We start from the raw sequence: 27,728 nt of genomic DNA on the forward strand, positions 1-27,728 counted from the left end.
GGCAATTAGTGTACATTTAAAGTGACAGTAAAATTATTCTATGTCAACCTGATAACCCGATTACAGTTGCTAATCTTAAAGTCCTAACTCCATTCTCCCACCAAATCACTGCTTCAGTCATTTTTAGATCACCACAAAGCGGATTAACTCCCAATGCTCCCCTATTTCTAGTTCAGTTAGGTGGGTAGCTGGGGCTCTTCCTATGCGAGATCCATCGGCCTGCTCAAACCTTATGGGTAGAGGTAGCAATTTCACTCTAATGTGCAGTTTTAGTACGATAGGGAGGTTGATCAAACATCGAGTGCATCCTAAATTGACTAAAATGTTCAAGTCCAACTGAGCCCGATTTTGTCACCAGTATTTTGGCAGGAAAAAGCAAAAGGTGGGACAGACTGACTCATCATTGGGTCGTCTTCCCCCCCCACCCATCATCGCTGTCATATGGGTCTGGTGCAGGCAGGCGTTTAGCTGGCTTCTTTTGCTTCGATATCCATGTTTGTAGCTAAGTGGAGTTGATTAGGATTGCCCCTGCAGATGCATGTCTAGAATAGGTTGCGATCCAACCCTGCTTTGAAGTAGTGGATCAATGACTGCTTGGGCTTTCGAAACTCTCTTATGTATTCTCTTGCTGGCTGACCTCTCTGCTTCACATTGTGGAGGTCTTTCTTCGCCTGTACCATTTGGGATTCATCCTCAAGTCGGCCCTCAATCCATGTGTGAACAGATCAAAGTTCCATAACTCGGGTGCCTGCGCCTCTCATAGGCCAGACTTCCACTTCACAGCCTCCCCCTCCAGATTGGCAGCTACAGCATCAATCATCTCGGCTTCATCCAAATACGCCCGTTCATAACGATTAATGTGAGACCACACCTGGGTCAGGAAGATAGTCACCTTTTCGGGGTCTCCATTGAAAGTGGGCAAGAGGTGGGTCGGCTGGGCGGTGATCCCAAAGAGCCTGCAGTAAGCCAGGGAACTGTGATTGGGGCTGCTGCAACCCCCCCCCCCATCAGAAAACCCCTGGTGGAGGTCTTGGGCTGGCAGGACGCCGACAGCAGTCAGGGCTGGCATGATGTCGATAGGGGTCAAGTTCCACTGGGCGCTGGTGGTGATCTGGGCTGGCAGGATGCCAACGGTGATCGGGGTTAACATAGTGCCGATAGCACCCATTAGCTTGCAGGGCTAATGGGATACCTGTGTCGCTCGGAGCTGGCAGAATGCCTGTAATATTCAGGACTAACCTGTCGTTGGGATCGATCCGGGCTGACCTGGCACTGGTAGCAGTTAGGGCTCCGCCAGTGCACCAGACTCAATGTCAGGTCAGGCTTCGGTAGTGGAGAGGCGCCCACTAGATCACAAGAGGACTAGGACTCTGTCGGGGTGGCGGAGGTTCATGAGATCACTTGTCCTCCTGCCCACCTGAAAACACTTGGCAGATGGCTTGTCTTCCTTTGCCCATCTCCAGCTGATCAAACTTCTCCCTCAGGCGTTCCACTGAGTAGCTGTGAATGGCCATCAGATAGTTCCACTCACCGGGTTTGTCCCAGGCTGCTTACCACTTTGTTTTCATCACTACTGGCGAAAGGAGAGCAGGCAATGAAATCAGTGGGAATTCAACCTCTGCAGCCTTTAGCGTGCTCTTGAGAGGCAGGGCAGCGTTGGACTGCCAGGTCGTCCCAAGGATGATTGCTTCCTCCTTCTGAGTCAGCTTCTCCACTGGGACTTCAGAGGTTTGGTCTCGCTCTCCACGAAAGCAGAAGCCTGCATCTCATCTGCTGCAGCTGCTCCAAGGCTCGAAATTTATTCTCCTTTCTTTTCCATCTCTGCGTCTTCCCTGAGTCTTTGTCATCCTCCCAAGGGTTGGGTAGGTGACCGGGGCTCAGGACCCCATGGATAAATGAATTTTGGAGTCTTGGTTTAATGTCATGGTTCCGATTGATGAGACCAGTAGAAGTAAGAACTCTGAGGCAATTGCTTTCTTCAAAGAACACTTTTAATGGCTACATAATATCAGCACGAACAAAGGTAAAACCAAGACTGAAAGTCCCCCCCCCCAAAAAAAAGGTTACAAAGTAAAAGTTGAACTTCCCACCTCTTAGTGTGTCATACATCACAATCCTCAATTAACACCTTTGGCGGGATTCCTAACGGTAGCTCCAGCCCCAGCCCGCAAACACTTAGGCTGCTTGACCTTGGTTCCCACAAGAAAGTTACTGTTTTGATCTAGAAGAATGCATTTCCTCCTTTCCATTGCTGTGGCAACCGAAAAACGAAAAAACATGGCTGTATTCAGAATGTTTGAAGGTTTGACATTTTTTCTACCACTCCTCCAACAGCTTTTCTCCTGCCTCCCCCAACATTTCTCACATACCTTCCCCAAGGTCAGTCCTAAATTCCTTTACAGTAAGTTAACAATCCACAGGAGACCATAAATGAATATAAGCTGTCACAGATATACTTGTTGGCTGTGTAGTCAAGTGGCAATAAGGAATGTGATCAGATCAGCACTTATTATTCAGCACTTATTGATCTCCTATCTCTTCCAGGTCCATTCTGTTTGTGGAGCTGGAAAATTTGGCTGGAGCATTATACACTGTATCTTGCAGATCAGCTCTGGGAAATGGTGGGTAAAAGCATGAGAATTCAGTTATTTCAAAAGTAGTACCTTTTGAAAAATGAAACTCTATTTTATCATCACACTGGTTGAGACCCTTGATTTTGAAAGATGGCTTAACCAATATGGGTGAAGAGCTCTTTCAAAACTCTGCACATCTGCAAAGCCATTGATCAACAGGCTACTACAGATGGTGAGTTTTGCCAGATGGCTAAACCAACGAGTGTGGCTATCTGTTAGAAACATTTATCAACCATTTACAAATCTATCAGCACTGATTTACAACCATGTAGTTAGCCGCAGATTCGGGAATTGACATGCAAATCAGATTAGCAATGTAAGTGGAGAATATAATTAATGACAATAACAGCAAAGCTAATTCTTTTTGAAAGGCCAGTATACTTAATGCTATGTACACAGCAACAGTGGATAAGAAAAGTACAATGACACAAGTCCAATTCTCTAAATTTTGGTTTGTTTGACTAAAATGTGAAATATTATTTTATTACAAAAAATGAAATATTGAACAGGCCTGCAGTATTCCATAAGAGCAGTATGTACGCATATAAGTCAGCCTTAGGAGCAGTATAAAATGTCAATTATATGAAATTAAGTATTGTATTTTTCCAACCTTCTCTTGATCTCCTCTATAAGATTCTCTTGAGGAATATTAACCTAAAAAGCAGATAGTAGAGACTTGATTAGTGCAACTCATCAAAATAAAGTATTTTTACTGAGGAAAATTGAATTGTAAACATGATCTCAGTGGTGTTCAAACAGCTCTAGGGAAGATTATTTCAGAACAGTTTCAAACTGACTCTATTAAACACCAATACCAACCTCTTTCCTAGTCACAACATCCCGAAGTTTCACTACTCCATCATTTAGCTCTTGTTCTCCAACAATGATTGCCAGTGGGATTCCCGTTTCTTCACAATATTGCAGTTGTTCCAGTAGTCTGGGATTTTTTTTATATAACATCTCTGCCTGAAAAATGTTGGTAAGAAATGGAAAGATAAATACTGACAACATCAGTAAGATATAGTAAAAAATGATTGGCTCAGAAATTTTTTAAAGACATTTAATAAAAAACGAACATAAAGAGACATTTTTCATTAAACTGAAGGCTACTGTATATATAGCAATAGCACTTAGACATATACTGCTCTATATTGCTTTACAGCACTCTCGGAGCAGTTTACAATATAAGCATATTGCTCCCAACAATCTGGATCCTCATTTTACTGACTTTGGAAGGACGGAAGGCTGATTCAACCTCGAGCTGGTCAGGATTGAACTCGTAGTGTGTGGGTAGAGTTAGCCTGCAATACTGCATTCTAACCACTGTACCATCATGGCTTTTATAATCATCTTACAAGTCTGTGTAAGTATTTACCCCTTTCAGATCTTACAAATATTTGCAAAACTTTGCCATTATATATTAAAGCTTTGTCTGAATACTATATACTATTTACGTAATTATAATAATATATAGTCTGTGTGAATAAATAACAGCAATGTTTCTTTTATTCCATAAATTCAATAGGTGATCTGGCAATGTGGAAAAAGTATCATCTCCCTAGTTCAATCAATACAATTAAAGAAATAACTGGTATCACTTTTGTGAGTACTTCATTAGACATTCAAAGCTGATTTGGACCAGTGCTACCCTATAAACATCTTATAGATTTAACTCCTCTCAGTACTGTAGGCTTTTTGTCACACAAATAAGGCATGCCATGTCCTGCTCTAAAGAAATTTCTGAAGATCTCCACACAAAATAAAGATAATTGATGCTTATCAATCTGGTGAAGGTTATTAAACTAGTGTGAGACATAGTCTTGAAATGGAGAAGATATGAACAATAATGAACCTCCCCAAAGAAAAGGACTAGATAAAAATAGGATTCAAATGGAATAAGAAAACAATATCCATTGTCCAAATGATTCAAAATGCAGATTGTGCAGAGACAAAAGAAACATTAGATCATATATTTGTGGAAGAAGATTGTACAAACTGATTATAATGACATAACACAATTGTGAACATGATTCATTGGAACATCATGTGCCAATAATAAAAAAATGATGAAAACACAGAGTTAAAAGAGGGAAATGAGCAAGTTAAAATATTGTGGAATTTCCAAATATGAACTGATAAAATCTTGGCTCATAACATAGCGTATTTAACTGAGGTTGAAAAGAAGAAAGTATGGGTAATTGGTATGGTAATATCAAGAGCTAGTAGAATAGAAGACAAAGAATTAAAGAAGATAACAAAGCATTAAAATCTGAAAATTGAAAGATTATGGCCATGATGGTCTTAGTAGTTATCCTTGCACTGGGTGTCATGTTGAAAAATCTTGGACAACACTTAGAAAATATGCACATTGATAAAATTTCTATCAGTCAATTACAAAAGACCATACTGCATGGATATGCATATGTATTAACAATATATTATGACATCTTAGGTTCTTGGGAAGAACTCAATGTGTACAAAGCCCAACACTAGCTAAAAAACTGCCAGCTAGGATTTCACATAATTTTTGTGTATATAATCATAGTACTAGGTGCCCTGGATGCAATTCTAAAATATCTGAAGCACCACTTGAAAACCATTGGTATTTATAAAATCACCCTCAGCCAATTGCAACTTACAGCCTATGACAATACCTTAACATCACATAACAACTTATGCCTAGCCTAGGACCTTGGAAGGTCTTCAGAGGTGGACAAAAATGCCAAATCCAGTCTAATTGTCTGGCTGTGTGACCAACTATTATATAATCAATTTATATGAGTGCAGTGGTTAGAATGCAATAGTGCAGGCTAACTCTGCCGACTGTCAGCAGTTCAATCCTGACTGTCTCAGGATAGAACAACAGCAATGGCAGAAAAAACAAATCTGCTTCCAGGGTCCCAAAATATGGCATTGATTAATCAATGGAACCTGAAGTGCACTAATCCTGCTAAATTGAGCTGAGCAGATACTATGGGACACAGGAAATCTCTCAAGTAACCTATGCCATGTACATTCACTGGCAAAGATATGCAAGCATTCAAAAAATCTGAAAGGGAGTGAATAATTTTTCACAGAAATATATTACACTGGCGTAAAAACTCTTTAGTATTACCTTGATGCCAGCATTCCATAATTCAGATATGAACTTCATTCTGAATGCAAGGAAATTTTTCTGGGGAGTTGCCACCAATACTTGTGTCTCTGTCGTGCGGATCTTCTCCTTGGCCATCTCAAAGGAAAAAAAAAATCAGTATTATAACCAGAACTAATTAAAATTTGCAAACAAATTGGACGTAATTACCGTTGGAAATATTCTAAATTTCAGACATTTTCACTTACTTCTAAAATATGGATATGGTTATCTATATGTACTGCATCTTGCACCATAATCCTACTTATATCTCAGTAAATATGCATTATTTTCATGCAACCATTTCCCCTACTGTTTCTAAACCAGTTTTGTCTTGCTGGTTTCTATTATTCTCCCTTTTAATTATTATAAATAGCTTGTTTATAGAAACATTGCCTTATTTCTCTTATATAAAGTAGTTGATTCTTTTATTGATGGATGGAGAATTTATCTTTCCTGTGTGGAACAATGGAAAATTAAAACTAAAGATGACCTTGACAGAAATATGAAAGATTCAATATCCAGGCAAGAAGGGCTGAAATGTTCTTTAAGTCCTGGGAAGCAAGATAATTTTTGCAAGTGACTCAAGGAAACATCTCCCTTATACTCGTCAAGTATAAGGTAGAAGGAAACTAAAGCACAGACTCACAAGAGTCTGTTATTATAGCCTACCCCAATAAAGTATAATTAGATCTAGTCTTCTGTGAAACTGATTTTATAATAATAATAATACTAATAATACTAATACTAATAATAATGATAAAGTTGGAAGGGACCTTGGAGGTCATCTAGTCCAACCCCCTGCTCAGGCAGGAAACCCTATACCATTTTGGACAAATGGCTGTCCAGTTTCTTCTTAAAAACTTCCACCGCTTCTGGAGGCAGGTTGTTCCACTGGTTAATTGTTCTCACTGTCAGGAAGTTTCTCCTTAGTTCTAGGTTGCTTCTCTCTTTGGTTAGTTTCCACCCGTTGCTTCTTGTCCTGCCTTCAGGACCTTTTGGTATGGTCTACCTCAGTGTTCTCCAAACTTGCCACATTGGACATTTTGCAAATATTTGAGGGGCCAGAGGAAAAAAATAAATTTTATTGATTTTATATATTTTATAAAAAAATAATTGAATTAATTTTATTTTGCTCAATGCAACAGCAAAAGCAAAAAAAGAAATGTGTTAACTACAGAAACAATGCTGTTATTATACAAAAAAATGATATAAGAAAAACCTCAAACATTAGCAAACACTCCGAAGAAATAATAAATTAATAACTGCAGATGAGAAAAGGCTATTCTTTTTTTCAATGTTATTTACTTAAAAAGTTTACAAATTTACATTAAATGAGAATCTGCACATAAAACAAAAACAGAAAAGCTATGCTGGGATCATTCTTTCCCCCTTTGTAAGCAAAAAAAGCAACCCTCCAGCCGACTGGAATGGGACAACTCTCAGCAACCAGGTGAGTGTGACTGGGTGTGGGCATGGCTGGGTGGTAGCAGCTGGGTTGCCGTGACTAGGTGGGTGCGGCTGGATCAGCATGCAACATGTTGCATCAGCTAACTCGATGTGGGGACAACTCAGTGCCTCTCCCGGTCTCCCCAAACTGCTGGCAGCCAAGCGCGCACGCACACACTCCCCATGCCAAGCTTGGAGACTTTTATCCACATCTGAGCTGGCAAGCTGCCAATCCTGCCTGGGTTTGTGGAGAAAGACCTCTCCTTCCTCTGTAGATACAAGTTCCCAACTTGGAATGCGGTGTGTGTGCGCACGCACCTGTTTGGCTGCTGGGAGTTTGGGGAGGCAAGGAGCTTGTGGAGCACCAAGTTGTCCCCATGTCGAGTTAATCGGTGCAACTTGTTCCGTGCTGACCCAGCCGTCCCGAGTCAGTGGAGCTGAGCTGATTGTACCTACCCGGCCACGCCCTATCCAGCCACATCCACCTGCCTGTACCAAGTCAGCTGCGCCGAGTGAGTGGCGTCGAGCTGGCCGCACTGAGCTGGCGATACCCACCCAGTCACGGCACTTGGCTGTGACTACTCAGCTGCGCCCACCTGGCCACTGTGAGTAGCCATAGACCCCCAGCCGGCTTTCTCTTCCTTGTCTGGCTGCCCTGAGCCAGTTTGAATGGGGCTTTCTTTGTGCACAGGCAAGGGAATGATCCAAGGGAGTCCCTTGAATCCACACACACACACACACACATACCAGAAAGGAAGCAACTCTCCAGCTGGTTGAAAGCTGGGGCAAAGTTTAAAAGAAAAGATGTTTTCCCTTCCTTGTCCTGCAACCCTCCAGCTGACTTGCACCCCCCCTCCACATCGGTCCTACTTTCCTTTCCAACAGTGGTGCTTTCCTTCCCTGTGCTGTTTGGAAAGGATCAGAGCACAACACGTGGGAGCTGGTGGGCTGGAAGAAACCTTCCAGAGGGCTAGGTGTAGCTCAGGGGCCATAGTTTGGAGATCTAGTGGGGCTGACATTAATTCATTTACTCTGAATTATTTAGAGGGGCAGATGAATCGCATCCTGGTTAATAAAGGAAGATGCTTTTAAAAATATTTGCCAGAATAATGTTTTTTAATTAAAAAATAAAATAAAATTGTTCTTTAAATGAATGATGATCTATCTCATCCTATTTTTTGGTATATCTCCCTTTCTTGCTTTGTTCTTATTTACTCTGCCTAATGCCCAATTGCCTAGCCAGTCTCTATACCACCTACTGCTTCTCTGCCCAGTACTATGACACCATCCTGCTTCCCTAACGGATCTTTCATATTAAGGATTATTGCTCCTTTTTAATTGCAAAATTTAAACCCAAACAGCTTGTAAATTAATCTGGATGCAATGTAAATGTCTGTAATGTCAGAATAACACTTCCCTTTAGCTAACTAGATTAGAAAAATGGGGATAAAGCCAGCTTATTCTTTTTCTTATTTTAACAGGTGATTCAGTAATGGAAATTTTTAAGCTATGATTGCTTACAAAAATCTAATTTCTTTCAAGGAATTCCATAACTGTAGAAGTCTTATTAAAATACTTAAGGAATCAAGGCGTCTAAAGAACACACAATCAAGAAAATGAAATTACCCAAACCTCTTTAATGTGGCACCAGAGTTGGAACAGCATGCAGTTCCATGGATGATCAGTCTTAACCTCTTTGTGTTCATTCCATTATTATTTTTCTAGGGCTTCTCTTAGCACTCAGCCATTGATTAGCCATGGGTAATCCTTGTTTAATGTCTGCTCATTTAGTGACCATTCAAAGTTACAACAGCACTAAACAAGAGGTACTTAAAACAGGAACTCATAGTTGTGGCTGTTGCATTGTCCCTGCGGCCACATGCTCGCAATTAGGGCCTACGTTACATTACAGCTTTTTGCAATCATGTGATCACTACTTGCTACTTTCACTGCTGCCTTCTGACAAGAAAATAAATAGGGAAGTCAGCAGAGGTCGCAAATTGTGACCACATGACTATGGAAAGCTGCAGTTGCTCAGGATTCACCTAACAATGGCAACTGGGACTGCCAGATGTGATGGCACACTTTATGACTGTATTACTTAGGGACAGAGTTCTCGCTTTCAATTACAGACTGCCTGTAATATGGGGGATTGATCATAGAGAATGAGAACAAGCAAGAGAGGGCAGGTGTGATTCAAAGAGTATTGGTAAAGATCGCTTATAGATTATAAAAATACCAAACAGGTGGTCTGAGCTAGTAGTTGCTAAGAAAAAAAAAAACAAATAAAAGTTTTCTCAACCTTAGCAACTTTAAAAAATGTGAATTTCAATTCCCAGAATTCCCAGCCAGAATGAAATAAGACTTGTTCTATTTCAGATTGACTCTAGTCTTGTGGTACCAATAGGATGTAATCTTTCCAACTGAGTCTTTGTATAGGTTTTTTCTAGAAAAATTCTACAGAGTTGGTTTGTTGCCAGGAAGAGGGGAAAAGGCCTGATTACGTGTGGCGGGTCCTTGACCAAAGACGCTTTGTTATCTGCTATAGCCAGGTCCCAATCATTTTTTCAAAGCAAAGAAACAGGAAGGCCAACTGGCCAAACTCTGAGGAATATTTTAAAATACTAATGGAGAGGCTTCAATGCTTAAGAGTTGGGGCTTGCTATCCCTCATCCCATCCCCACCCACCAACTAGAGTTTGGACAGTCCTTGCATCTCTCATTATTTCCTATCCTGCAAATGTCTTTCACTTCCACACTTCTACATTTGTATTTTGATCTCTATGCACAACCCTGAACCCTCATTTATTTAACATTTTCTAACTGCTTAATAGACCTTACCTCATTATTTTGCTCTATGATAGAGAAGATCCTTTCAACACCGATGCTGAGTCCAACACAAGGTACCTTATATCCTTTTGAATCAAACTTTGCTACAAGCTCATCATAGCGTCCACCTCCAGCCACACTACCTAAGCTAAGAGCCTCGTTTAGATGGCTATGCTTTTGGCACAATAAAACAGCCTCACAGATGACTCCAGTGTAATAATCCAAACCACGAGCCAGACTCAGATGTAAGGAGACCTGTGAAACAGGACAAGAGGGCTATTAATAGGAAAATATTGGACAGATCATTTATATTTACTTAATACTACTGTCAAAACTTCAAATGCTCTGAATTCAGCCATGTTTCTTCACTTTTCGGTTGCCACAGCAATGGGAGAGGAGAGATGCATTCTTTTAGTTTAGTCAAAACAATAACTTTCTTTGGGAACCAAGGTCAAGCAGTCTAAATGTTTGGCGGGCTGGGGCTACCATTAGGAAGCCCGCCAAAGGTGTTAATTGGGGATTCTGATGTATGACACACTAAGGGGTGGAGAGTTCAACTTTTACTTTGTAACTTTTTTGGGGGAGATAACTTTCAGTCTTGGTTTCATTTTTGTTCGTGCTGATATCATGTAGCCATTAAAAGTGTTCTTTAAGGAAAGCAATTGCCTCAGAGTTCTAATTTCTACTGGTCTCATCTATCGGAACCATAACAACCACATTCCAATTCACCTGATCTGTGATGCCAAACAGACTAAGATATTCAAATAGCAATTTCATGTCCTCTAGTCCTTCCATAGCCAATCTGTTCTGTACCAGTTTTGGATCCTTGAGAAGCTTCTCAACGAGACATGGTCCCCCTGCAGAAAAACAGATGCATTTAAAGATGGAAGATATACTTACATTATTTTCTATCACCTTCGGTAAATCTTACAATTACAGTACTAACTCAACATTATTTCAACTTCAGTTGAACCTAATGTCTGGAACACAAAACATAAAGAAGAGAGCACTTTGCACAAAAAATGTGCAGGATCATAGTCAATCTTACTCCATCTAAAGATTAATTACTAACACATTATAGAATGCCTGTACTGAAACTCACCATGAAGTTGAACATATTCACTAATACGATCGACACACTTAGGAGAAATAACATCCTCTATGATCATTTCATTTTTTACTTCCTCCCATGTGACCTGTGGAGGAAATGGAGGAGTTAACTATGCATTATCTAGTTCAGTGGTTCTCAACCTTTTTAATGCCGCGACCCCCAACCGGTCGTAAGTCGAGGACTACTCAACTGGTGCAGCACCATTTGCGGAATGGGACTTTTGGCGGGCTCAGCAGGGCAGAGACGGCCTGGACAATTCCTATTGGCTTTTGAAAGCCAATAGAATTAGACTCTATTCAAGAGAATCTATTCTATTGGCTTTCAAAAGCCAATAGAATAAAAGGGAGTAGCACAGCTAAGGAAAAGGGGGAAAAAATGGCAGACTGCGTTGTTTGGCGACCCCCGTGAAATGGTCGTTCGACCCCAAATGGGGTCCCGACCCACAGGTTGAGAACCACTGATCTAGTTAAAGTAATTCATCCTTTGGCTAATGCATTTCTTTGCTCAAAAAGTAGATAACTTAAACTGACTTTTTTTCAATGTGGATGACATACAGACATAGGGAATAGCAATTTAACAGGATCCAAGTGAAATCATTATTCTTTTTATTTCATGCATATCCTACGGGTAACATTTTTAGAGCTGAGGGCCATACTGAGGCTTGCATGTGCCTGAATCCAAACAAATCCTATCCATCCAGGCATACAGCTTCATAGTCTAGCAGTGCTAATTCACAAAACCACATTTCAAGTACCTCAATGGCTGCATTCCATACCCTCCTTCCACATGCACTATAAATTCTCTCACACAAACATGCTATATGCAGACTTCCATCACATATTGTTATCATTCTATCCCTCATGTGCCCTCCCATTTCCATATACATATCCTATCTCTTCCATGTTCCCTCATGCATGCATATCCTGCTACCTTTCGAATATATGATCAAATATACAGATTATTATACTCTTCCCCTCTTCTACTTGTACCAATTCACTTTATTGCCTCTCCTACAAGCCCACCAAGATCACACTGAAGATACTTAACTTATCCAGTTTGTCAAGAGTTGAGCAAATCCTTTCAAATTTGATTTCTGGAATACCACATATTGTAACGATCCCTTGCAAAATGCGCCTGTCATTGATCTATGGGAAACAGCAGAAATAAAAAAGAGATTAAAAAAATAAATGTATACACTGCGGATTTTTTAATAGGTAAGAGTTCTTAACAGAAGTCCATTTAGACTAAGAAACAGCCAGTTTTTCTTACTTTGATAATGAAATCTCCAACTTGCAGGGCAGTTAAGATCTCATGCATGACTTTCAAACACTCTGCATCAGGAATCATAGGATCGTATTGGCCAGCAATGTCAAAATCCTGGAATACAGAAAGTAGCTATTAAAAATCTCCAAATAAATTAGGTAGACTAATTAAACGACTGAAGTACTCAACGATTAAATCCTATTTTCCTGAAGTGTGAAGCAACATATGTGTCCCATTTCACAAAGAACTCATTCACTTCCATATTTCAGACATGAAATTCTCTGCTCCTTTGGCAAGTTCAATTTAAAGGTCAAAGAAAAGATAGCTCCTCTGCCTTTCTGTTTTGCCTTCCCAAAGTGGAAAAATCTGCAGATACTCACACACTGGATAAACTCCCTGAAGCGTCCTCTCTTTATGGATGGGTTATCACGCCTGTAGACTTTTGCAATGTGGTAACGTTTACACCGTTTAATTTTGTTCATAGCTAAGTAACGAGCAAATGGCACCTAGAAACATAGTTAAGAAAACTTGCCTATAGCACAGAAAGTAAGCAAACAATGGGCAATCTTTTTCCACCTGAGAAATATTTTGCTTTTTAACCAAAAAAACTCACACCTAGTTTTCAAGTTAGAAATACATCCAGTGACATTACTAAGGCTACATTTCCAGTCTTTTTGAGTGACAAATTAAAATGTAAAATAGGTGTGTATTGTGATTCTATGAAGACTTCCAGAATAATGGTATCTGGAGACATGGTATAAAAGTATTGTATCATATTGGAAGGAGAAATCTAGACAAGACTTACTACAATGGATTGCTGAAACGTATTGTCAATATATGAATAAGGGAATGTATTTTTTTTTAAAAAGACTAACTCTTAATAAAGAATAAGTTCAAGTAATATATTAACATTGTTTTATAATAAAATGTTCTAGCCCCTCTTTTTCTTTTACACTATTAATTTTGAAATCATATTGTTTTGATAATGGTATTTAAATATCTTCATTATTCTTCTAGCATGTATTTTTAAAAACAATTTGTCATCATCCACTTTTGTTATACGTTAGTATTTTGTCAATTTGGGTGGTAAGATGCATTCCATGGGTCATATACAAAGATTTGGGAGCTTCTTCTATTGATGGCTATCATTTCTATTGTAGGACAGACACAGAGACTTCAAACTTACCCAAGCTACTTACATTTTTGTAAGCTGTGCGCACTCCCTCCTGTCAGGTGACTGCATTTTGGGTGCCTGGTAACCAGCTCAACTTTACAACCATTTGTAATGCCCTGAGGTCATGTGATCACAATTTGTAACATTTTTTGCCAGGCTCCAGTGTTTACTTCTGGTTTCTGGCAAAAAACAACCATTGGAAAAAAACTGATTCACTTAATGACCACATTCACTTAATGACTGCAGTGTTTATTTAATGACCGTTGCAAAAAGTGTCCAAAAAATCAGTCATGAGCCACTGACTGGCTCACTTGAGAACTAACTGTATGTTAGTATGTAGAAAGAGTTCTCTATATCTTTTCAACAGTTTCAAAGATTTTTACAGAAGATGACACCTTGCACTGGCTCATGATGTTTATATTACAGAGTTTCACCCTAACACATTAAATTGTGAATGAAAACATACTGGCTAACCTGTAAATAAGAGCTCTGATCTGATATGCTCACCTTAAACCAGGCATGTCAAACTCGCGATGTCACATGATGTCGTGCGATGTAGTGGGACTTTTTCCCCATTGCCGGCAATGGGGTGGGAGCGGTTTCGGTGTGACGCATCCAGCCCGCAGGCCCGCAGTTTGACATGCCTGTCTTAAACAAATCAACTAGAAAGAGGAAGCTTCTTCTGAATCCCTTGCAATTTTTGACCAATCTTCAATTACCGTTATGGGTCATGCAGCAATCTATTATTCCACAATTCTGCCCGAGACATTCTATCTTTTAAAAAGTGGTTTTTGCAAGTTAGAATTTTTGTTAGGATACAGTTAAGTCATATCGAAGAGACAGCATCTCTCCTCCTTGATCTTCCAGATCATAAATCAACTTTGTCTCTTCACCGTAGTTTTCTAGCAAGAGTTCCTTAAATGAAGGAAAAGAAAAAAAAGAAACACATATTTTGTCATTTGTAACTCTATGTTTCAATCTCATATATTATTTTATTAAAAGTTTTAAGAAGATAAAAGCTAACACAAACTAACTGAAAGAAAAAAAGAAATATCTTTATACATATAGACACATAGATATATAATTTACATATATAATTTTTTTAGCATCATGTCTCAATGATAAACCATTTTCTAAAAAATCCTCTTTGAGTTCATAACACAGTTTAAATTCCAACCCTTTTAACTTCATATTTCCCACTGATCCATCTGTATATTATAACCAACAGTTGAGAAACAGAATCAGAACTTTATCATACATCCTTTATCCTATTCTCCATTTCAAATTTCAAAAATGTGTACATTTTAGCAATTACATATTCATAATCATTTGTATTTCAAATTCTTACTTAATTTGGCTCCATTTTATGTCTTTTTTGTCCATTCTAAAACTTCCAGATTACTGGAAATGGGAAAACGATAGTCAGTGTTTGAGTCTTTCTGTCCATCCACCTCTGTGGGTTTGATCATAACCAGGTTCCTTACCATTTGTACCAATATATTTTGTCTGTCTCATTCTGTCTCTTTAGGACTGTCTCTGCCTCTCTGTCTGCACACATTGCTCTTTTCATAGGTGTATACTAACAATCCTGCTCTCCCCCTCCATTCTGTCATACTTTAAATTCCTTGATTCCCTCACAGAAGCACCTATTTTCCTGCTAAAACGTTCTTATAAGATTTGTTCTGAAATATACTGACACGTTACTTGCTATAATCTACTATGAATGTTTTGCCCAGTACTTTTGAAACCCTCACCTTTTCTTAGAGTACACCAAGGTACCTTTTCATTGCTAAGCTACTAGGATAGGTAAGAATCCTACTGCATTGGAAACCCATTGAACATATTATTTCTTTACCTAATGGTTAGGCCATATGACCAAGAACTATGAACTACAAGTAGTTCAAAAGGAAAGTAAGATACATCTTTCAATAATAGAAATGGAGATTATTGCAATCCTATAGTAGACTCAGAGTATCATAGGACAGATAATTCCTCAGTCAATCTAGAAGAAAAAAAAAATCAAAGGTTTTTGTCAACTCTTCATGAGGGGACAGAGCTTTCCTACCCAAGCTTGATAGTAACACTGTATTATCCTATTCAAGAGGAGTATTGAAAAACAGGAAAATAATTTATAGAAACAAACAAAAGGGGGAAAAGATATCCCATTCTAATTAGAATTTAGAAGACACAAAATAATTGACTATAATAAAATTGTTCTTATCAGAGTGGGAGTAAAAATTATTTAACCACTATAGAAGAATCTCACAGTAAATCCGATGTTCTATTTTCCAACAGTATTTATTTAAGAAAATGTATATGATTGCCCAACTCACTCTGAAGAGATTCTGGGTGGCTTACAAAAATAAAAACCCAGTATAAAAAACAATAACAAGGAATAATCCCCCACCCTCCAAGAGTAGGAGAGTAGGAGAAACAATAAATGGCAGGTAAAAAAGGAGATGCCGTGTGAAGTATTTTCTCACCATACTAACTATGAAGGAGTTTATCAGTGAAGCATCTGCCAGTAACTCCGACCAGGTAACAACCTTAAACATCCCCCCCCTCCCAAACGTAATAAAATTCTAAATAAGTCAGTAGAAATATGCATAACATCTATAATACCCATCACAGTAATTTGCAAAGCACACATAGACATACACGGATAGCTCATACAACATCTTGGCTCAGTGCTCAAAAGCCAGAAGGGTTGGAGCCATCTGGAACTTGGAGGTCAAGCTGTTCCACAGGACAGATGCAGTTAAGAGAAGACATGCTTCAGGGTCCGGCAAGATGGCAAGGACCATGCCAACCCGGTTTAATCTTTTTGAACCAGTACAGATAATTAAGTCAAGGGGTTTCCTCAAATACCCTTATCCTTTGCTATGAAGTATGCCTTAAATTGCATCCAGAAGCCAACCAGTAATCAGTGCAGCATGCAAACTATTGGTATTACATAGCATACTGAGGAAAATCCATACCTATACTGTTGAATTCTGGATAAGCTGTAGCTTGAGTGGTCTTTTAGGGACAGAACCATGTACAAAATATTTCACTCATCCAGATTAGAATCATTAACACATGAGCAACTGTGACCAGAGCCAATTCAGGAACTGGCAAAACAGATGGATCTCTACTGAGATAGATTTGCGCTAAGGTCCTCAAAACCATGGTTATCACCTGCTCCTTGAGCTGGAGGTTTAAATCCAGGAGAGGTTCAGGAGAAGCCCCATCCAGAAATAGTGATGGAAAATCTCTGGGATCAAAGCACAGTTACTTGGTCTTGCCCAAGTTAAGCCAGAGTCTATTCTTTCCCATCCAGATTACCGTATTTTGAGAAACAGAGTCAGAACTTTAATAGCATCAGTTGAGTGACCAGGAGCTGAAATACAGCTAAATATCAGCATATTGATAGTACTAGATCTCTGCTTCCCCCAACAGTGACTGGAAGCAGTCCTGAATAAAGGAAGAATACCACTATAACAAATGTACTTCCCATCTCCACAAGCTGATCTAGAAGGATACCACTGATGATAGTGAATGCTGCTGAGAAGTCAAGAAGGGCCAGGTGGGATGAGCTGCCCTTATCCCCGCCTACCATAGGTCATCAACAAGTGTAATCAGTGTCATCTCATTACTATACAAGGTCTGAAACCCAACTGGAATAAGACCAGATAATCCATTTTCAAGAAGATCATCTGAATATGCAGCCTGACCAAAAACAGGAAGTTGGAGATCAGATGAAAGTTGTCCAGCTATTGTTTCTTCAGAAGGATGGACTACTGCTTCCTTCAGGGCAGGCAGAACTACCTCCACACTCAAGAATGAATTTATCACCACTTTGGCCCAACCACCTTCCATCTCCTGGGAGGCCTTTATCAACCAGGAGACACTTTGCTGTAATACACTCACAGCTCTGAGGATTCTGCCTTAAAGATGTCCTTAAAGTTACAGATATAAACTCCCCCTCCCAAATTAACCTAAACTATGTCACAATCACCTCAACAGGACTTGCACAGCCAGAATCCAAATCACAGCAAATTCTAGGTAAAATCAGATTTTATCTGTCAGATGTCTAGAATAATCCTCACAGCAGTTTTTATAATGTTCCTGTAATCCTTTTGTCCCAGCTCAGGTCATCCCACCTAAGGCTGCTGGCCGACGCAATAAGAACAGAAAAATAATTACATTTTGTTGTTCTTATTGCCATAGTATAATCCTTACTATAAGCTCACTCCTAATTTTCCCACAGTGTTCCAGGCATCTCTTTTGTTGCTTCATTTTCCCTGTTTTTTGTGAAAAACAGGGACTACCTCAAGATTCAAAACAGGGAGGGCCACATGCATAATCCAATATAAAGCTAGTATCATCCTCTCATTCATAAGAGATGATTAAGGCTTCAGCCAAACTGTACCCCAAAGAAATTTCTTCAAGTTCCCTCTGAAACCCAGCAGAGTCTATCAGGAGTCTGTGGTGGATTATCAAACTGGAAGGGAGCTTGGAGGTCTTCTAGTCCAACCCCCTGCTCAGGCAGGAGACCCAATACCATTGGTTCTCAACCTTTTTAATGCCGCGACCCCCAACCGGTCGTAAGTCGAGGACTACTCAACTAGTGCAGCACCGTTTACAGAATGGGACTTTTGGTGGGCTCAGCAGGGCAGAGACAGCCTGGACAATTCCTACTGGCTTTTGAAAGCCAATAGAATTAGACTCTATTCAAGAGAGTCTATTCTATTGGCTTTCAAAAGCTAATAGAATAAAAGGGAGTAGCACAGCTAAGGGGAAAAAAATGGTGGACTGCGTTGTTTGGCAACCCCCGTGAAATGGTCGTTCGACCCTAAATGGGGTCCCGACCCGCAGGTTGAGAACCAATGCCCTATACCATTTCAGACAAATGGCTGTCCAGTCTCTTCTTAAAAACCTTCAGTGATGAAGCACCCACATTAAATAAGTAGGCTCAGACTCCCTGCAATGGACAGTACTAGAGAACTTCAGAGCGACGGACAAGTTGGTCATGACAAGGGACAGATATTGACATGATCCTAACCAACTCACATTGCCACTTTGCTGAGACAAAAGTCAGACCTAACATGTGACCTTTAGTGGGTGTTAGGCCCTCAATGATCTGGATCAGGCACCTGATGGGCATTAACTCCCAAGACAGAATCTCAGTTGTTGAGCAAAGCGGTCCTTAAACAAAATGCCCATGTGACTGCTTCGCTTAATGACTGCAACCTACACACTCCTGGTGGTAGTTGTTAAGTGATCTCCTGGGTTATTAAGCAAATGGAGCAAAAGAGGTAGACCTCTGGCTCGCAAATGTTTCTGTAGCCTGCTGGAGGATTTCAACTCCTCTTCTGTAGCCCTGATGCCAGGAGGGGAGGGGAAATCCTTCAGTAGGCTGCAGGAATGGCACTGAAATCCTGAAGATTTCTGCTCCTTTCCTGCATTCCCCCACAAAGGATTTTTAGCTCCCCTCTGAACGCAGCCTTTCTTGCAACCTTTCTAGGGAAATCAACAGAAATGATTGCAAATGGTAATCACATGATTGTGGGATGCTTGGCTTCCAGTTAGAAATGTGAGTCAGTTGCCAAATGTTTGAAATATCCAGGGAAGTGTTGTACAGGCCGTAAAGCATCCTTTCTGAGGCCACTGTAACTTTGAATCGTCGTTAAACAAGATTAAAAGCATTCTCTCTTCAAACAAAGTACCAAAGACCAGCAAGGAAGAATACGAAAAAAATACACCTTTTGGGAAGTACCAAATAAGTCAAATTTAAACAGTCTGCAGATAGTCCTCAACTTATAACCACAACTGAGCCCAAATTTTATGTTGCTAAGTAAGAAATTTGTTAAGTGAGTTTTGCCCAATTTTATGACTTTCCTCACATTTGTTAAATGAATCGCTGCAGTTCTTAATTAGTAACATGGTTGTTAAGGGAATCTGTTTTCCCCATTGACTTTGCTTGTCAGAAGGTCACAAAAGAGGATCACATGACTCCGCGACACTGCAACTGTCATAAATGTGAAAAATGGTCATATGTAAATGTAAATCACATGACCATGGGGATGCTGCAATGGTCATAAATGTGAAAAATGGTCATAAGTAACTTTTTGGGTGCTCTTGTAACTTTGAACGGTCACTAAATGAACTGTTGTGGACTACTTGTATAACATAGGTTGAGGATAAATAAGGTTGATACAAATAACCCAGCTATGAAAAAGGACAGAATATGCTTATAAAAAATACTTCCTGATGAAATAATTGTATAAAACAATTTTTACTTAGATAATTTATAATTCAAGATTTAAGCACTAAATTACTACATTCAAGATATACTACTATAATGTATCATATTACAATATATTTTCATATATGACAATTTCCGTTGTAGAAGAGATGCTATTGCACAGTGATCTGTTTGAAATACATGGCTATATTTACTATTTTTATTGCAAAGCACACAGTATTACTGTATCCTCATTGTAAGAATGTTTTATAAAATCATGAATTGATATTAAACATTTTATTATGACTTTATCATTAGGAATAAGATTTATTTGGCTTACATTCATCTTTTTTAGTTCTTTAACACCTAATGTTGTAAATTTGTAAAGGATAAATCCATTTTAGGGTATTCTGGAAATATCTCCTAGCATTATTCTAATCAAGCTGACAATTTCCATGTACTCCTAACATTATGATTGTGCTTGTAAAATACAGAGCTTAAAAAAATATTTTGGTGAAAATGAGGGATGCTGTAGAATTTCACATTATAGGCGGTTGATTTATGACTGGTTGTTTAGCTGACCATTTAAAATTCAGAAGAATATCTGGGGGGTATTTATGGCCCACATTCAAAGTTCCAACAATTGCCCCCCACACAGTGACTGCACTTCAGGTGCTTTGCAATCAGGTCACATTTATGGCAATTTTCAGTGTTTGGCGTTTACTACCAGTTTTTAGCAAAACTGGCCTCATATCAAATCACTGGTTTGCTTATTAACTGTTCTGTTTGATTAAGGACCACTGCAACAAAGGATCATAAAATTGGGTCGGTTATATGATTGGCCCACTTTACAACTGTCACAACTTATGACCATAATGGGCAGGCTCCATTACAGTCATAACTCAAGGCCTACCTGTATAAAAACGCTACAGAATAAATATATTTCCATTTAAGAAACTATCCTAATCCCCACTTCTAAACTTCATTATTTGAAACAAAGTAGCAGCATAATCAATGAATTCAATAATAAAAACAAAACAAAACCATCCTTCCTTTCTCCTAACCCATCACCATGTTCAATGACGCATACAGTTTAATTAATTAAGAAAGTTGGATTATTCCAAAGAAATAGGTTACAAAAACCTTATCGTGAACAGCAAAATTATTACTGACTTACTCTCACCTTTAGCTCAAACACAGGAGTGTCTATTGTCACGGCTCCATGACGCTTGAAACAACTAATTATGGTGCTAAAGATTTTTTCACGGATAGCCATTTGCTTTGGGCTAAAGTCCCTGGTGCCCTAGGAGTTCAAGACAAGACAAAGAGGTTAGAACATGAACTTGTTTGGAAGAGGATAAAACTGAAAAAGCAGAATGTGTGTGTGCGCGCGTGTATGTATATGCGTATATATGTGTGTGTGTGTGTGTGTGTGTGTGTGTGTGTGTGTGTATAATATAACATAACATAATATAATATAATATATTATAACATATATGACATACAATACATAAACAAAACTTATCTGGAAAGACGCAAGTTCACTTAAAATGCATTTTTTTCCACTGAACAGATTATCAGTGGTAAACTACTTGGAAGAAACCCTGGAGAGGAAAATAATACAGTAGATCCAGAAAAGTCACACCATGGGGTATTACCTTGGGAACTTTGAGAATCAAGTTTCCTTTTGAGGCACCAGCATTCTGCTGATGTGATAGCTGTTTTTCTGCATCTTCAGTAACCTGGGAAAAAGCAGAGTACAGGTAATCCCCAAATTACGACAATTCACTTAGCGACCATTCCAAGTTACAACCTAACTCCCCCCAAGCAATTATAATATAGTCCCAAAATTATGAATGTTGCAGCACCACGGCAGTTGTTCACAGTTATGAACTATTGCAGAGGCTCTGCAACATTCGCCCTGCCTATTCCCCCCCCCCCCGGGTTTATACAGGCACTAACCCTGTGGATACTCACCTTGCGAAGATCCAGGGAGCTTTCCATTTCTTGGCTTGTTCGATGCTTCAGGCCTTTGGTGCATTTGCAGAAAATGGAGGCCTAAAGTACCAAAAGATCATGCAAGATCAGTGGTGCAAGATTTCGCGCTACTGATCTCAACTGATCTCACAGAACTTTAGTCTTCTGTTCTCTGCAACTGGAGGCCTCGACGAGATCTGTGGCAGAAGGCTTTGCAAATGGAAGGAAGGCCTAAAACATTGAAGCCTTCCCTCTGTTTGCAAAGTCTTTTGCCACCTTTGCAAAAAGCCTTTGCTGCCGAGAATGGAGGCCAGGAGGGATTTTCCTTAATTTTCCAAGTTAGGAAAATTAAGCCCCAGGCTAGGAGCGACCCATACCTCTGAAAAGCAAGCAGAGGTCCATAAACTGTGATTGTGAAGGAAAAGCCAGTACAGGAGCGACCCACACTCTGCGGGGAGCAGAAGAGTCCTCACAGACCCTTTTTCGGTCTGAAACTGTGATAGAGAATCCCTGAAGGAGCAACCCATACTCTGTTAGGGATATCAGTCCTCCACGGGTCCGTTTTTCACCGGAAAACTGTGGTGGTAGGCGGAAGTCTCACAAGGAGGCTTCAAGTGCACCGGACCCAGCTAAGCCAAAGTGAACCCCTACATCGGAAATAGGGGAATCATGGGATGTTCTAGTTCGAAGGTCAAGATAGACTCCCCCATAAAAGACTTGCTTGAGGTCTGGGACGGGAATCGACTACCCGTTCAGGCAGGTATGAAAAAGAGACAGAGAAATTGTGCAAAAAAAGGGGGGGGGCTTTGCTCAGGGCTTTGGGAAACTAATTTGGCTAAATAAAGGTACTTAAAAGGAAATTAAAATATAGGAATAGTGATTTTTTCTCTCTCTCTTTCTATGCAACTACATGATATGTTTAAGATTTGTGCCTTCCCTAATTTAACTGAGATTTATAGTGGGAATGACCAGGATGTGTAAAACTAAGACTTGTTTCCCTTTTCTGTTCGTTTCCTTGTCTTTGTGTGTATATGTGTGTCAAAATCTTTGTGTGTGAGGTAAATGTGACTGTTAATTGTCTCTAATCTAAAGAGAAAAGAATTTTAAAATTCTACTAGAAATTCTGCTTAAAATAAGCCACCAAAAGAAAATACCTTCAGCCTGTTTGTCTGGCCAGAAAACAGGCTGAAGATAATTGAATTCCCTTTTGCCTTTTGTTAGGATAGAATGTTTTAAGTTCATTTAGAATGAAAAGTTTGTTTGTTTGTTTTATTTGTGCATTTTCTGTATGTGTTGTAAATGGTTTTATCTGTCGTCCCTTTTCCTGAAACATAAGGTGTGTCTAGCTACAAGAGTCTCCTGAAACTCAAGTTTGCCTGTGTAGGGAAATAATCTTTTCTTACTAAGTTACTTTTCTTACCCTATCACTAATCAGTGAAGCTACTATGAAACTAATCCTGGAACACATAAGCATTTTTTAATCTCTAAAATAATGTGGTCTATTTTAGAATAAATGTTAAAGGTAGATTCTCCTGCCCTGGCAAATTGCATACCTTAAAATATTAGGCTTTCAAAATTATTTGGAGTTTTCAGCATTCTCAAGCTGCCCAGCATTTTCAAGCTGCAAGTCCTTAAGTCCTCTCTAACATGTTGCAAATGTTCAATTCCACAAGTGAGATCTTTTGTTTACGTTCTCTTACCAAAATCCAGCCTTTCTTTTGTTCTCATCTCTCTGCCTCCAAGCTACCTCCACCCCCCAATTCTACTTCTCCTTTTCTTATCTTCTGTTCTCCATGCCTTTGTCTGTCTCTCCTGGGAGAGCCCACCCAGAAAGGGGGGAGGGAACCTTTTTCTCATGTCTTTCAGCCTTGTATAGACAACCCCCAAACCTTTGGAAACAGAGCACACTGCCCCAGATGCTGCCCCCACCCATTTGAGCCAGAGAATAGGGTTTGAATCCAGCCATCCACTAGAAAGCCACCATGCAACCAGAGTGGAACAGATCTTCCCAAGTCCAACCATTCCCCCAGATGCCTGTGAAAGCTGCAAAGGAAGGAATCCTGGAGCCATTGGTCCCCACGTGAAGCCTCAGAAGAAAATTAGGAAGACTATGGGGGAGGGCAGAAACTCACTGTAAGGGTTCCTTTCTTGCCTCATTTGAAATGTAACCAGCCAGTTAAATGGATTTCTGGAGGGATGGCATTTGGGAATAGTTGGCACAGCAAGTTTTTAACACCTTGGACTTCTCTACTGGTGGGAGGGAAAATTTGTCCAGGATCCTTGTACTGCCTGTTTTGTTGAAGTAGCTGCATGCACACGCACACCCACACATGATTCAGAATCACACCTACTTTCAATAAAGCTCTGTAGCACTGCAAATTCCAAGGGGGAAAGAATCAGGCCCCCTCAGGCGATTTGCAGTTCATATGCTCTCACTTAGAAGGGAGCAGAAAAGAGATCTCCAAAACCCAAGCCCTGAATATCTTGCACTGGTGGACTCAGAGTGGGAATCCTAAGGCTGACTGTGTGCAATTTAAGAAAAAATAATATATTGGTTTGCACACTGGCTAACCTCAATTGAATATTACAAACCTGGATGCACTGAACTAAGGCAGGAAACAACCCTTGAAAATGGGCAGCCTGTGGTTATGTATTGAGGCAAAACATGGCTGTGAGGGGTTTTGGGGAATGTGCAAACCTGACTGGAAGCTCAAAGTGACATCCAACATTTGAAAATAATTGGCACAGAATATTGGAAACTATAAATTTCTTTTCCACCTAAAAGAACTTTTGCCCTGGCTTTAGACCTTCATGGTTAAAAGGCCCCCCTTTTGGGAGCCACTGCAGGGATCTTTTTATTTATTTATTTATTTCTAAAAATTTTCTGCTGCCTCTATTAGTGTCTTCCTTTTTTTTGCATTAACAGTTTAAAAGCTTGTTTATCAAATCTCCCTGACTGAAACAATTTTAATTTTGTGCCAGTAAAAGTATGCTATCCATACTCTTATGGCACAAAGGGGGAAGATTTGTGGGAAGTCAGCCCACCCAGAGAAGGAAATATTAAAAGTGCTTAACACAGTGCTATGTATTAATAATGTTAGAAACTTGACATACGATATTGTACTTAACTTAAATATTGTTAACAAGCCCTCCTAAACATGTTGAAGTAACATTTTAATATTAATTCAGATAACTGCCCACCTAACCCAGGCTTATGTGATTAAAGAATTCCACAAACAATCTAGCAACGTGTTTTTCCCCAATCTAGCTATCTGGTATCTTTTAAATTGAAAGGAATAAATAAAATATTGTTCATACGTTAGCATCTACAGATTAAGAAAGGGCTGTGTATAATAATGAAGGATAAATAAAAATATTATATAAATATTTTTCCGTTCCAATATTTGCAATTGAGATAGTTCCCAGTCAATAAACAGAGCCACAGATCAAAATAATCTTAGAATTCTAAATACATAAGCAGACTATATTGAGGAGAATTAAATACTACTAAATGAGGCATACCTGATTTGAAAGATGACTGGAAAATAAACGTAGGATGCGAAACTGTACAGCCAAGTGCTGGGTTTGAAAGGAAGCCGTTCTTAAAACAGTGATCCAGTGCATGTTGGAAAGTTTAGATAATTACATCAGCTACTGTAGTGTAATACTACTAGTACATCAGATACATAAAGAATTGCCTTCATTTTAGCCAGAGGTGGGCAAAATTATGATCTATAAATAATAAGATATGCAAAGAAAATGGAGAAAAATATAGATAAATCCTTTAATGAAGAAATCATATTGGCCTAATGTTTAGTACCACAGCAAACAAAGAGGCAACGTAATTACAGAGCAAAATAACAACACTTGCATTCATTGATCACACTCATAACTTCTCTACTCTTCCACTATAGAGCTTAACAGGTATACCGAATAGGGATTCATTCCATTTGGATCTCCCAAATCTATTAGAAAGATTAGGTCAGGATATGATTGGCATAAGCATCATGACACAGTAAACTTTATGGCACAGTACAGTTTAGGTCTGGTATAACTGTATCACTCCTACAGCCAATACTAAGGGATGACTAACCTAAAGTCCCTAGCTTCTTTCTTGCACAGCCCACACACCTCTCTATTGGTAGAAATGAAGGGCGGGATTTTCCGCCATTTTGAAGCAGGAAACACACTTCAGAAACAGGAAGAAAAAGATCCATTGAAACTATCCCCCAGCAAGAAAGATCCCATCCCTGCCCATGGGCGCGCTAAATCCCACGAACTTCGCATCACTTCCTTGTTGCAAGCAGCGCCAATACAAAAGGATTGCTCACTCCTGCACCAGCCGACTTTCACAAACATTGTGTAATGTTAATTAGATTAAGGAATCGAGCGGGACAAGAATGGTTATTAACGCCCAAATGCAATTTGAAAAGTTAAATCGCCGTTTCACAAAACGAGGAAGGGCTGTGCAGATAAAAGTTCTAAATAAGCAAGAATTTCCTTATCGTTCTCTAAAATTCCCATAAAATACACGAATTGTTCAAAGGAAATTTTCTAAATCAAAGTCCCTCTCTCGAAGAAAAAAGCTTAGGTCAGAGAATGGCAGAATTTCATAAAACATATTCCTCACTGGAAGTAAATCGTTTTCACTTTTTGGGTCACAGATTTAAAATGAAAAACCAGTTTTGTTCAACCTTGGAAAAGTTTAAGATAGGTGGACTTCAACTCCCAGAATACCTCAAGCCAGTCTGCTGCCTGGGGAATTCTGGGAGTTGAAGTCTTTCTAGCTTTAAATCATCAAAGTTGAAAAACACTGCAGTAAATTACCATTTCACCCACCCTGCTTCGGTCTTCTGACATACTTTTTTGTTTATTTTAACCCCTCGATTTGTTCTACGGCTAAAGAAGTGACACGTGCCACGAACACGTGGACAAACACACCCTTTGTTTAAAGATTTGCAACTAGAGTTTGCAACTACGCCTAAAGCATAAAGTAAAAGCAAACCGCGTAGCGCGCGTTCCTTCAGCCTCCAGGTTCAGACTTGGGAGCATCCGACCAGCAGAAAGGTACCTACGGTGAGGAGGAAGGGCTCCTGGCCGCTTTGAAGAAAGGGCCGAGGCCCACATAACCCTCCTCTCCACTTTCCGGGTGCCTCTACGGCCAGGAAGACCTTCCGACGCCGCGGAGCCTGCCCTTCCCGAGCTCTGGGAGGGCGCGCGTCGTTTTCCGGCTTTCCGGACTCTTCGGAGGCAAGATGGCGTCGAGCAGCGGGGTAGGTCATAGATTTGTGTTTTGTTCCCACAACGAAAGAAAAATACGGTTTCTATTCTAGCTCATTTGCTGAGAATCATAATGCAGAGTCGGTAAGGACCTCCGCATAATTTCATCGGCGGAGATCTGGAGCGCCTCATGTTTTTCAAGGCCGTAAGAAAAGGTCCGACTTCAACTCTTGATAGGTTCTCTCTGCAATGCATGTGTGTAGCCGGGACCCCCGAGGAGCCTCTATGGGCTTGGCCATAGTCACACCAGCATTTTGGGTGATACAGTGGCCTCACAAACGGAAATCGGGAAGCTCCCAGGATAAAACGATAAGGCGATAGGTGCCCTCGTTAAAGAAGGAGACTAAAAGGTTTGTTCCTGTGGTTATGCAGACTTCATGGTTGCATACTAACTCTTGGATCCTAACTCCATCTTCCACAGAATCTAAAGGTGGTGAATTCTTTAATTTTAAATGATTTGTGCAAATAACTTAATTTCATTGTTAAGAATCTCCTTTTATTGGATATCACTTTAACTATATGAGTGGGAGAAAAGTAGGGTCCACAGGTTTATGTAAGATCATTGGTGATTTTATTTTCAGTTACTTTCCTGTTGATTTCAAGTATGACAATAGCCACATAGTGGGTTCACTATTAACAACCATTTTCACACGA

General features: G+C 39.7%; 2 protein-coding genes across 8 annotated transcripts in view; one reads left to right on the forward strand and one right to left on the reverse strand.

The window, feature by feature from the left end:
• Window positions 1-1,973: 1,973 nt before the first annotated feature.
• Window positions 1,974-27,006, reverse strand: LOC120300263 (histidine--tRNA ligase, cytoplasmic-like). 7 transcript variants are annotated; one of them, XM_039326071.1, is made up of 15 exons: window positions 26,870-27,006; window positions 25,317-25,526; window positions 21,795-21,875; window positions 21,476-21,559; window positions 21,001-21,120; window positions 14,411-14,506; window positions 12,798-12,923; window positions 12,424-12,531; window positions 12,201-12,299; window positions 11,146-11,239; window positions 10,773-10,900; window positions 10,056-10,298; window positions 5,749-5,865; window positions 3,453-3,599; window positions 1,974-3,287 (listed from the first exon to the last, which is right to left on the reverse strand). In XM_039326071.1, exons 2-15 carry the CDS (start codon window positions 25,416-25,418, stop codon window positions 3,222-3,224), a joined length of 1,611 nt encoding a protein of 536 aa, XP_039182005.1. In that variant the 5' UTR covers window positions 25,419-25,526; window positions 26,870-27,006; the 3' UTR covers window positions 1,974-3,221. The 7 variants fall into 7 exon arrangements, with proteins under 7 accessions (XP_039182005.1, XP_039182006.1, XP_039182003.1 ...); XM_039326072.1 differs by having other exon boundaries at window positions 26,866-27,004; XM_039326069.1 differs by having other exon boundaries at window positions 26,800-26,939.
• The window catches only part of ZMAT2 (zinc finger matrin-type 2), a 63,779-nt gene continuing 62,989 nt past the window's right edge, over window positions 26,939-27,728 (forward strand). Inside the window, exon 1 of the mRNA XM_039326078.1 lies at window positions 26,939-27,067. Coding sequence (XP_039182012.1) covers window positions 27,050-27,067 — 18 coding nt within the window. The 5' untranslated portion in view covers window positions 26,939-27,049. The remainder of the gene's footprint in view (window positions 27,068-27,728) is intronic.

This window comes from Crotalus tigris, unplaced genomic scaffold (assembly GCF_016545835.1).
Source record: "Crotalus tigris isolate CLP2741 ecotype Arizona unplaced genomic scaffold, ASM1654583v1 scf7180000024339.11422700, whole genome shotgun sequence".
In the NCBI taxonomy this organism is placed as follows: Eukaryota; Metazoa; Chordata; class Lepidosauria; order Squamata; family Viperidae; genus Crotalus; species Crotalus tigris.

Bases quoted from the DNA above. Each gene is read 5' to 3' on its own strand.
- LOC120300263 (XM_039326071.1), bottom strand. From the start codon at position 25,418: ATGCACTGGATCACTGTTTTAAGAACGGCTTCCTTTCAAACCCAGCAC. The intron at 21,560-21,794 runs GTGAGTATCCAC...GCTTTTTCCCAG, and splicing joins GCTCCCTGGATCTTCGCAAG to GTTACTGAAGATGCAGAAAA. The intron at 12,300-12,423 runs GTAAGAAAAACT...TGTTTCCCATAG, and splicing joins TTGGAGATTTCATTATCAAA to ATCAATGACAGGCGCATTTT.